This window comes from Salvia hispanica, chromosome 6 (assembly GCF_029641045.1).
Source record: "Salvia hispanica isolate PSC_SH4W2 chromosome 6, Shi_PSC_v1, whole genome shotgun sequence".
In the NCBI taxonomy this organism is placed as follows: domain Eukaryota; kingdom Viridiplantae; phylum Streptophyta; class Magnoliopsida; order Lamiales; family Lamiaceae; genus Salvia; species Salvia hispanica.
This window is the reverse complement of record NC_142697.1, coordinates 28,356,659-28,368,949: the sequence shown is the minus strand read 5'-3', so window position 1 is coordinate 28,368,949 and position 12,291 is coordinate 28,356,659. Positions and strand designations below refer to the sequence as shown.

General features: G+C 31.5%; 2 protein-coding genes across 2 annotated transcripts; one reads left to right on the top strand and one right to left on the bottom strand.

Annotated features, from left to right (window-relative positions):
• Window positions 1-114: 114 nt before the first annotated feature.
• Window positions 115-938, bottom strand: LOC125206494 (uncharacterized). Its single transcript, XM_089060651.1, has one exon. It carries the CDS (start codon window positions 841-843, stop codon window positions 340-342), a length of 504 nt encoding a protein of 167 aa, XP_088916777.1. The 5' UTR covers window positions 844-938; the 3' UTR covers window positions 115-339.
• A 10,355-nt stretch (window positions 939-11,293) lies between these two features.
• Window positions 11,294-12,063, top strand: LOC125208034 (uncharacterized). The gene has a single exon (XM_048107577.2). It carries the CDS (start codon window positions 11,373-11,375, stop codon window positions 11,868-11,870), a length of 498 nt encoding a protein of 165 aa, XP_047963534.1. The 5' UTR covers window positions 11,294-11,372; the 3' UTR covers window positions 11,871-12,063.
• The last annotated feature ends 228 nt before the right edge of the window (window positions 12,064-12,291 follow it).

Sequence of the window (12,291 nt, the reverse complement as noted above, 5' to 3'; positions counted from 1 at the left end):
AACCAAAATATAATTAAATTATACTCCTATATAGAGTATTACAAAATAAAACACAAAATGCCTAAAAAATTTGCAGAAAAAGAAGAATCAATGAATCAAAAGCACATCAATATATACATTCACAGATAATTCTTTTTTATTCCTTCGTATATTGCTAAATTACATTTCCTTGACTAACAACAAACCTAAAACATTCCTAAATATACCAATATTTATCATTATTTCTACCCATAAAAATATTCAAAATATCCATAAGCATAAGCACATAAAAATTGCAACATGCTTCCATTTCCCCCAAAATCTCCAAAAAAAACACACAAACACACAGTAAAAATCAAATCAAGCCCCATTTTGCTTCTTCAAATCCCTATAAAATTTGGTGATGAACTCCTCCGCCGCCTCATCGACGCGGTGATCCTCGTCGATCTCCCTCAGCGGGAACGGCGAGTCCGTGATCCTCAGCTGCCTCACCGCCGGCGTCCTCCCGAACCCCGGCAGCGCCGGCGACGGCGCCGCGCTGCACGCCATCTCCACCGCCGCCGCCCACAGCTCCATCTCCGCCGCCTGCTTCCGCTTCCCGAGGTGGAACGGCAGCCGGAACGCCGGCGTGCTGCGGCAGCTGAACTCGTACTCCTCCGGCAGTGGCGGCGCCGCCTCGCCGTGGTGGTGGTGGTGGAAGATGAGGTTGTGCATTGCGGTTTTTCCGGCGATTTTGCCGCGCTTCATCATGGTGCTGAGATCGGAGAGCAATTTGGCCTTTGAAATGCCTTTTCTCAGCATGAAGTACGCTACTTTCAGTATGCTCCAGAATTTCTTCGCGATGATTGGGAGATTTTGCTCCATTTTTGTAATTGATTTTGGTTTTTAGGGATTGAATTTTTGATTTGGGAATTTGAATTTGGGAGAGTTGATGTTTTGAGTTTTGGAGGAAGAATTGGTTGAATGAGTGGAGCAATGTGAAGGGCGTGTATTTATAGGGAGAGGGGTTGTACATTGAGCTTTAGAGAAAGTACTACGTACTCCACTTTAATAAACGTGACATTTTTAATATTTATCAATAATTTCATCCAATTATTGTTTGGCTGTTTATTGCCTAAGTTTGTTCAATTAAAATTCCTTCAGTTCACTACATCCACATTTTCCCTTCCCAATGGTTTTCGACCGAAACCAATGTATTTATTGCAATCGACCTAAATCAAATCATGATTAAATATTTAAATGTGCTTCAAAAATTAAGTTGCATAAAATAATTTCTAACTCATAATATTAATTACGTACAATCAGTATAGCACTCCATAAAGTGCTTTGTCAATAACGTGCTTTGCTTCTTTGCACTTAATTGAGTGCTCGCTCGATGATATGTTAATTCATTCTTTAGAATTGCAGTCGATTTTACATATAATAGCTCCGGATTCTCTGACTTCCATTTTCATGATATGACCAATATTGATATGACTAGCCATATGTAATTACTTTTGCAGAGGCAGTTATGGGTAGATATTATGAATTACTAAGATTTTTGTGAAATGATTAGAGGAAAATATCATGTATAGGTAACTTGCAATTATTTGGTACTAGTATGAATTGTATGCTTTGTTAAAGTGGCTTTCTTTCCAACTTTATTTACTTTCAACGCTTGTAAAACTTTATATTGTTTCGATATCAAATTCACGTTTCCTCTCATTTTGTGTTTATTCAAACCAACGCGTTGATTTTTTTTAGTTAAATCATTTCATGGTCACATCTCATTTGACATATACATAAAAAAGGAAGAGATTCACACATGCAAAAAAATAAAATAAAAGATCCATTATATGAAATTTTTCTTTACTAGTTATACTCATGAATTATCCGTTGTGCATTGTAAAGTATATAATTATATATAGTTCGATGATATTTATTGTTACTTTGTGTTATTATAACTATGCACATTTAGGCTATTTAGCTAAAGTATAATTCATCAAAAGACGTGAGATTCCTAACCAATAATAATGGGATAAAAGATTTTCTTCGTTATAATAAAGTGGGGGAGTTTTCGCTTAACCAATGCAAACATATATATATTGGCTTATTGCTACTAATATTGTGAAAGTGGTTGAGAAATTAACAATCACTGAAGGGAAAAAAATTGAACTCAAGTATGAAAGTGGGGGTTTTAAATTTTCATCCTATTATTTTTTTAATTTCCAAATATATGTCAATAGAAGGGGGATCCACACTAAAAAAAGGGGGGAGTTAATGGTGAATATAAAATTATTCTCTCACTTTCAAACTTTTCTTTTGAAGCAAACAAGTTTCCTCTAACTCTCTCCCTATTTTGTAACTTTGCCAATGGTGGTTTACTTAGCAACAAAGGTTAGGTTTCCAAAGGCCACGTGTCCCTCCCAGTTGCCATATAACTTGATATATAATAATTAATAAATAACTGAAAAAGTTACTCCTACTATTTTTTACAAATGCAAAATACCCAAAAATCCCACTAACCTATTGGGGTAAGGAAAAGGAAAGCCTTCCGTGGCAAAAATCAAAATCAATCATTTGGTTTAGGTTTATTATGAAATAGCAACACCAATTATTATTGTCAATCTTTATCTATTTATTTATCCAATTCTAACAAAATCTTTAATTCTTTATCTATTTATTCATCCAATCGTGTGGAAATGTACCCCATTCCAGAGGTTTAAGAAACTTTTGCATGATTTAATTGAGATATTCAAAATAAAGTTATTTTTAAGATTTTGGGCTATGTGATAGTTCAAGAAGAAGTGCCTATTTTGAAGGCTAGACACATTGGCTAGAGGTTGGAGTCCGGTTGATTTTTTCAAGCTCGAACAAATGAATGACTAATGGAGCAAATTAGAAATTGATGGACACAAGAGACCGTACATGATAAGTTAAGGATCTAGATCTCGTAGCCAGGTTTGATCACTTGAAGTTTATTTTAGTTTTGCTCTTTTGCTTCGACATGTCAACTTGATAAGATTGAGTCTTGATTGTTTAAGTCATTGTTTTCTTATCGTCTTCAGTTGGTTGGTGTTATTTGTTCTTTGTAATTACTTGTTGCGAGATTTTTGTGTTTTTTTTTTCTTGGATTTTTACTTATATTTTTAGCTCGCCTCTACTATAACTCTGAGCATTTTTGCATCAAAAAAAGGAAGGTAAGGCTCCAAAGATTGGATTTTATAGCAATGCCTTTGCTTTTTTGTTGTTTCCAAACGAATATCATTTATGAGTTAATTATGTTAGAAAAACTATGGATTGGGAAGAAAACGACTCTATCTTTTTGAACATGTGCATTTCCAATACCTAAAGTATACAACTAAAAAATGGATTTGATTGTGGTACGTACTAGTACACCCAATCTTGGCTTTCCCTGTTTCAATGCTTACTCAATTTCATCATTTATTATGCACTTTTTTCTATTAATTGATTTGATTTTGCTAAAGCTAAGCCTACCATTTGCCAATTTTAGCTCAATAAAACTATTGGCTTTAGTTTTCTTAGCTGGCCTCATGGCTAGCTGTAAAAAAGGCTTAAATTGATTTTGAATTTTGATTCGAAATCCACTTGCATGTTTGCGAGTGAGCTCGTGATCTTGGTGATATATTTTGTGTAACTAAACTTTAAGTTTAATAGTAATCGCTTTCATTATACTATGCTTAGTGCTATCATTTACATCTAATTATCTAATTAAAGAACTAGATACAAAAAGATTCTCTTTAATTAGGATTTAAGACAAGATCTTGAGTTGGTTTTTATTTCCACATGAGATATAACTTATATGGTGGTGCAGTGGTTCATCATCCATTACATTTTTTTTGGTAAAAGAAAATAATCGAAGCCAATTTACTTGATGAGTAAAGGTTCGACAAAACAATACACTGCAAAAAAAGAAGTTGGATTACCGAAAAAATTACCGGTGTGAAATGTTCGTAGTATGCAGCTAAAAAAATTACCAACATACTATAAATTATTGTCAATAACACTTTTTTTACCAATGAAAAAATAGGATATTGGCGGAAATCTCGGTCGATAAAACTATTGTTTTTTTATTGATAACAACATGCAATAGGACATGATGTTTTATCGATTACAATAATAGTACCAACCGCTGCTAGAAAATCTGCAACGAATAATTATGTAATTATGTGTTTCACAACCTTCACTTCACCTTAAATTAAATTAAAACAATTTTCACTTGAGTGACATTGTAAAACTCCAATGAACATTCACCCATAAAATTCTCTTGAAACCGAAATTTAGCAATCCATATTTTCCTTTGGATTTTCCATAAAACTCAATATTCAAATTCCAAATGTGCTAATTAGTTAAGAAAGCTTAGTCCAAGCCGACATTATATTCATGAATTCAAGAAAGCCCTTTGGCATACAGCTAATAAAACAGCAATTTCATGACCTAAACTCCCCACTTTTCTCCTTAATATCTTTTTCCAAATCCAACTACTTAAACTAAACCAATTTAATTTGTGCTCAAGTTGAAGAGTCTGGTCAAAAGCATTTTCCAGCCAATAATACACCTTAATTCCTCAAACAAAAAATTGTGATGTTGGAAAAAAGTGTTTTGAATGCTTCAAAAAAGAACACAAAAGTGAGAGAGTAGGGTTATTAGAGCTTAATTAAGCTTTCTTAATTAGAGCATAAAAAACAAACAAATTAGTACACATGCTTCACTTTATGCATAATGGAGAGGCTTTTGTTTCCCCATGTTTTCTTCAAGGTTGTAAACAGCTGGATTCTCATTTTATTTATACTATTATTTACGATTAATTAGGTTAGATATATTTATGATATATCGAACAATTTGGTCTTTTCATTAAGGGCTAGTAACAAAAAATGCACTAACTCACTTGATTTAATTTTATATAAGAATTATTTTTTGCTTTGTAGCGAATAGACAAGTTCAATAAAATTAAAGTGATTGAATAAATATTATTGAAGCACAACCTTTTTTTCGTTTGAATATATGTATGTAAACAATATACGACTCGATTTGCTAATTAGTTGTTAGAAATTTCGAGTGCTGCAAATTAACAAAATGAAGTCATTATTTAAACATAATATAAACCGCGTCTACATCTAATGTCAAGGATTTTTGGTAATGAGCCAACTAAATAAAAAAAATTGTAATTTAATTTAAATCCCCAACGCCAATTTTCCATGTAATAGACACATAATTTCGTCTTAAGAATATTGTTGATTAATGCATATATAAATAATTAAATCAAAGTGAATCCTTTAGGAAATAACTAAGATTTAACTAATTATATTATAAAATTAATTAAGGGTTAATTTTCGATATATATTGTCATATTGTTTTAACATTTTACGAAAATATCTCAATGTTCTATTCACTTGTTCCGCTAGATTAGAACATTTTTGTATAAAATGTTAAAACGAAGAGACAAAATAGAGACAAAGTAGGTGGTCTTTTAGAAGATTGGATGTTTTTCTTGATATTTCTTGGCATAATTATTGCTTGTAATGGAGTGAGAAACCTCCAATGTTAAGGAAAACATATAGGACCAACGGCTCAATTTCTTGTACAATTTCCATTCATCATGATTCCCAATTTCCAACGGCTCTAAAATAATTATTTTGTGATTGGAATACTATGCACAAAATGGTCACAATTAACTTTATATTTAATCATGTGTATATTGGTCCTTAAAGCACTTTCCGTCCAATTAAGATGTATTTATAATATTTGTAAGGGCTTATGAACCCCAAATCTAACAAAAAACAGACCACACGATTCAAAGGAAAAAAAATAGAGTCAAATACATTGGTTCGTTATTGTTGAATTGGACTCGTGGGGATTATAATACTTTTTTTTGTAACTTAATAATTCAAGGATGAAGCGTGTCACTTAGCTGATAAAGTGTTTTTCATCTAATTAATAGTTCGGAATTGCGAGTTACCATGACCAAAATGTAAATAAAAATAATTTTGATCATAGATTAAATGAGGGATTATTATCAACATATTTCAATTAAAAAAGAATTTAATTGAAATTATTGCTCTGCAAATGATTCTCATTATTTACAAAAGTATCCCATCCGTTTGTAAACATATATCTCATATTTCATTATGTGCATGGCACAATCTTTTGACTATTTTTAATAAATGAGGCATATGCCTTACAGTTCATTATCTCAATTAACTCATATTTCATTCGAAAATAAATACTACATAAAAGTGAGACTAACATCCTATTATCTTTTTCTTTACCGTTTTCAAATTTGAAGGCTGAGTCAAAGTATAACAGATACTTATAAAATAAGTAGTAAATTTTTTTGAGCATTTGAATTTGGTGTAGGAGTAACTAAACCCAAATGGTGGACGCCGGCCCATTTCTATTTAACCTCCTCTTTTGGACTCATTTAATCTCATCTTTTGGTCTCTTTCTGAAATATATTTATAATTTGTTCAATTTATTACTCATGCCGTTTATTGAAGGTATGCAAATGAAATTCACTGTATGCATTGATTTGTGACAGTACTAAATATCAAAGGCTGGATGTATATTGATATTTGTCTTATAAAGTAGTCTACTAGTAGTAGTTTTATGTTACAAAATGTAAGAATAGCCAAAATTGATAATTACATTGGTTTTATATCCATAATCAATAAACTATATATATGTTTGATGTTCACTTTTTACTTTTTCAAATTTAAAATAATTAGTATATTAATCTATATATTTTGATACGTACAATTGGCGCAATTGATTTTACTGTTGTTGGCATAATTAACACGATTCATACGACCAAGGGCAGACACAACCTTTACCGGCGAAGAGGCTTAAGCCCTACCACATTATATATTTTAATTTGTTTATTTTATTATTATTTTGGTTGAAATTTTCCGATATAATCGAAAAAAGAATTAAGAAGGTTGAAATTAGAGAAAGAAATGAAAATGATTCGACTATAAGAAAATTGAATCAATAAAGTCGCTACCAATATTCTTTATCCGTTCGCCCATAAACACGATTAGACTATACATAAGATGATAGCTTATGTCAGTTATGTGTACACTTATTATGTGCTTTTAGGCTTTAGCACTACTCTAACTAAATCCATTGAATATTAGTACGTCAAAATCACAAAAAGAAATCTAGATTTAACAATCAACCCAAATTTGAATATCATTGCGTAATGTTTCCATATATTTAAAATTAATGTAGTGAGAAGACGTGATTGGTTACTAGGAATGGTAAGAACTTAATGGCAAAGGAAAATGTGGGGCAAAAAGGGCAGCACACAATTATGACTTGTTCTACTACTACTCTTCTACAACCATTCTACAACAAATACATTCACATTTGCTAATTTAATTAGCTTCAATCATTAATCATGGACCACCTTATTATTAATTTATTAATACTAATTCTCTTTGAATTTCAGTCAGACATGATCATGATTATATATGGCAGAACAAACTAATTAATTACTATGGTAATGTTAATTGTGCTATTAAGTTCGTGGAATGAAGTTATGTATAAATATTTGAGCTTGACTAAATTTCATAATTGGATGCATATGAGTGAAAATAGTAAATATCGATATATATTAAACCAAAGCGTATGATACAACTTACAAGTACCACATATATAGTTTATATATGCCTTGTAATTTGTAAAGAATATATCATGAAAAAAAAGATGATGAATTCAAATGTGATTTTCAATTTGATTTGAAGATAATTTTGCTAATATTCACTAGAAAAGTTAATTTTTCCCCCCTAAATTTGCATATAGTATTTAATTTGAAAAGGCTAACCTTTTTCTAGATAATTACAAAAGGGAAACTATATAATAATATGTTAATTTATTTTTAATTAATTAATATTATCGATTTTAAATTGTAAGATATGGAAAAAGTCTATAAATTAAAAATTACTGGTTTCATATGTTTTTTATTAATTGTTGACAAGTGTAGACTGCAATATATCTTTGCCAATCGATTCGGGGTTGGCATGTTAGATCTTCAAATATCTTGACAGGTTTAGTAAAAAAATATCTCAATAAATATCCAGTTGACACCTGATATAATAGATAATTAAACAAGTTCTGATAAAAATATGATGTGTTTTTGTGTCTAGGAATATTTAATTATTTATAGTCTATAATCATGTGGTTTGAAAGAAATATGAACATGTCAGAAAAAACTTGAAATTTCACACTTGCATGCAGACCTTCATGGCTAAAAAATATTATAAATATATATTAAAAAAATAAATGAAAAGGGTGAGTGATTTTTTATCGCGAAAATTAAAAATACTAAAAATATTGCATTTAATATGTAAATCCATTATATTTAAGATGAAATTAATTGCACTAAAAGAATGATTTAATTTGAAGTTTTTAGATATGGAAAATAAAATATATAGACATCAAATAATTTATTTTGACAGATATTTCTATATATTTCTTGTAAGTTTGTAACGAATGACGTGAATAATATACTTAGAATTGGAAACAAGAACATGTAGAAAAAATCATTTAATATAATGCAAGTAGTTAGATATCAAAGACAGATAAAATCTTTATGTTTAGTTAATCAGTGGGAGTGGATCTTCGACAAAAATAAAGGCGAATCCTCTCAATTATAGTTATTTCTTTTTGTTAATTTTAAAGGTGTTACAAAATTAAGTAATTAGTCACAAATCATGTTTAATTAGATTAATTTTCATAATGTCGCGACCAAACTGGCTGATCCACACTTTGATAATATAAACAAATAAACTCTTTTTTTGCAGAGAATATATTTCTAAAGACACGCAAGATTCGAAGGTAGAATTTTGTCTTGTAAACAATAATGTACAGCTAATTATCAATCAACTTTTAAGTATAGACTTAATTATCGTTAATCACCTTAGTTAATTACTAATCATCTTCACTACAAGACTCGATTTATAAGTTCTCCAGGTTCGAATCTCATCTACATGGAATGTTAAGACTTTTCCTATTATAATACAGTGTGTCTCGCCTATGTATCACATAATACTTACCTACATAACATGTAATTAAAAAAAAGTTTGACAACACGTGAGTTGGCCAAACGATAGAGAAGTTAATAATGTCTGAGACCAAAAGTCTCAGATTCGAGTCTTCTGTGGCGTGACCTCTAAATTTATGTTCATTAAACCATAAATTTTTTTTTGACATCTATGCATACAAAACATATATAACAGGATAAAAAATTGAAATCCTTGTTCATTAGAAAACCCACTAATAAAGAAGTTTCAAACATAGTCTGGACATTTTCTGAATTTATGGCTCAATGTCTTAAACCTTTTTTTATGACCATTCTGTCAGATTTTTATAATGTCTGACAATTAAATAACTTGAGATTGATTCGTGATACTCCTATAGTAATTTGGGTTTCCGAGATTATTAGAATCTAACAATTTAGTGTTTCAATTTTTGGTTAAAATTTAAGCACGTCTCACAATATAATTTTAAATGATTTTTTCACACATTAACTTTGTATTCTCCAAACTAAACTATCGAGCTAATTAATAGTAATAGTATTGAATATCATTGGCTTAGACTCATCAACATGATCAGCATACATTGAAAAGAGCAGATGCTTAAAAAATATCTTACTTATTGTATATATTTGTTAAAATTGATGTATTTATTGAACATAATCGAAAATTTTAGTCGAAATGGGCTCTCTCAAGGTTTCAAAATAGAACTAAAAGTTAAGAAGTTTTAATTTTTAATTCGCAAGTGTACGCGAAGTTAATTTAGAAACTGATCACCACTATGAATCTTGGTTGTAATAGAAGTCGTCATGACTCTGATTCAATAACTATTTGTCCTAATTCTCTTACTATACTTTCATTAATAGAGACGCACACATGGTTTATACCTTATAGTATAGTACTACATGTTTTATATGAGCTTCTTTCTCCTTGAATTTCCATTTAATTTGATTCTAATATTTTAAAAATAATTATTTATTTCATTAATTTGACAAATTACATTAAATTAAAACTAGATTTTCCTATTTTTTGTAAAATTAAAAACAAATGAATCAAAGAATTAATCAAACTTTATTTTATAAAAATATTGACATCTTTTTTAAGATGATAGAATCAAACTTAAATGAACAAAATGAAAAAAATGAAAGTAATAGGGATTAATAGAGAACAATACTCACGAATAGATCTCACCACTGGCAGGCTAAGCCCCATGCCCCCAACCATTATTATATTTTTTACTACCTCCGTCCCCCAAATATTGTCATACTTTGACCCGGTACGAGTTTTAAGAAATGTAATGAAAAATGAGTTGAAAAAGTAGCTAGGATGTGGATCCTACTTTTGAAATATTAGTTTTATAATAAAATGTGAGTAGGAATGAATTAGTGGAATATGAGGTTCATTATTAAAAATAGTAAAAAGTGAATTGTGAAAACTTTCAGGGATAGACCGAAATGGTAACCTGTGACAAACTTTCAGGAACAGAGGTAGTAGCTATTTTCTTTTATCGGCCCATCAAAATCAATCCGAATTATATATAAATTGTTATGTGAAAACCCTTTATCAATAATTTAAATCTCCTAAAAGTTAGTATTAATCAAACTAATTTTAGAAAACATAGCATATACCAATCTTGTACTCTCTTCGTCTGCAAATAGTAGTCTTGCTTTTCCATTTTAGTCCGTCCATGAATAGGAGTCCCGGTTTATTTTTACCATAAATGTTAATAAGGTCACACCTTCTACTAACTCATGTCACTCACGTTTCATTTAAAACTATTATATACAAGTGAGACTCCTATTTCACTAACTTTTTTCCATTCACTTTTCTTAACATTTCTTAAAACACGTGTCACCTATAAATGAGACTCCTAATGGCGGACGGAGGAAGTATTATGTCTGCCATAATATTTTTCTCAATAAATCTTTTCCATATATATGTCACCTATTTACTTCTAGTAATAAAATTGTAAACTATATTTGCATAAAATGGACTATATTCTATAACTTCTAGTCATATGAGTACCTGAATCAAGAAAGTAGACACATGAAATGTATGATCCACAATGTACGTAACGTCCTATAACTTTTTATTTCAAAACTCAATAATAATAATAGTACCAAAAATATTCCAAACCACAGGTACTCCCATTATTAATCACCAAATAATTATGTAGGAGTACAACAACTTTAACGTTCCGTGCAACCTTACCTCACTTTCCCCAACGTACAACTCTCCAAAGCGCCCACCCTTCGCGTACAACCCACCAAAGCCCACCATCTCCCTCTTTAAATACCACTCATCTCCCCTCTCACACAATCATTCGATCAAACACTTCATCTCCTCTTCAAAAACAGAAAAATGGAGCAAAATCTGCCAATCATAGCCAAAAAATTCTGGAAAATCGTCCGAGTTCTCTACTTCATGCTGCGGAAAGGCATCTCCAAGGCGAAGCTCCTCGCCGATCTCAGCCTGATGATGAAGCGCGGCAAAATCGCCGGAAAAGCCGCCATCCAAAACCTAATTTTCCACCACGGCGCCGCGGCGGCGCGGCCGATCAAGGAGTACGAGTTCAGCTGCGGCACCAGCCCCGCCTTCAATTTCCCCTCCTTCAAGCGGGGAAAGCGCGCCGCGCCGATCGACGCGGCGGCGCTGGCGGCGGCGCTGGAGGTGGCGTCGCCGGCGCTGCCGGGGTTCGGGCCGAGCCCGATGGTGCGGCAGCTGCGGATCACGGACTCGCCGTTCCCGCTGTGCAATGCGGAGGAGGATAATCACGTGGATGAGGCGGCGGAGAGGTTTATCATGAAGTTCTACAGCGATTTGAAGCGGCAGACCTGCAAATCGCCGCTTTCGTATTGACTGTTTTTTTTTTTTTTTTTTTTTTTCCAGAAATATTTGGGGCTTTTTTTTTTTTTTTTTCGGTTTCTGATTTTGGATTTTGGTGCATGGTGTTAGTGTACATGCAATAATGCCGAATTTAGTTGAAATAAAGAGGGAAAATATATGTGGGAAAAATATTAAAAAAACAAAGTTGTGTTTTTGCTTTGTGAAATCATTTGCTCAAATCTGAAAAGGTGATTTTTTTAATATACTAAAAACGTTAAAGTCAAATGTTTTATGAGCTATGGAATAATAAAAATAGAAAAACTTCGGAATATAAATATAACAATGGAAAAAGGAAGAAGATTTCTACCTACTCAATCTTTTACTTTTTCCGTCTCAGATAATTTGGAATACTTTGACCCGGCACGAGTTTTAAGAAATATAATGGAAAGTGAGT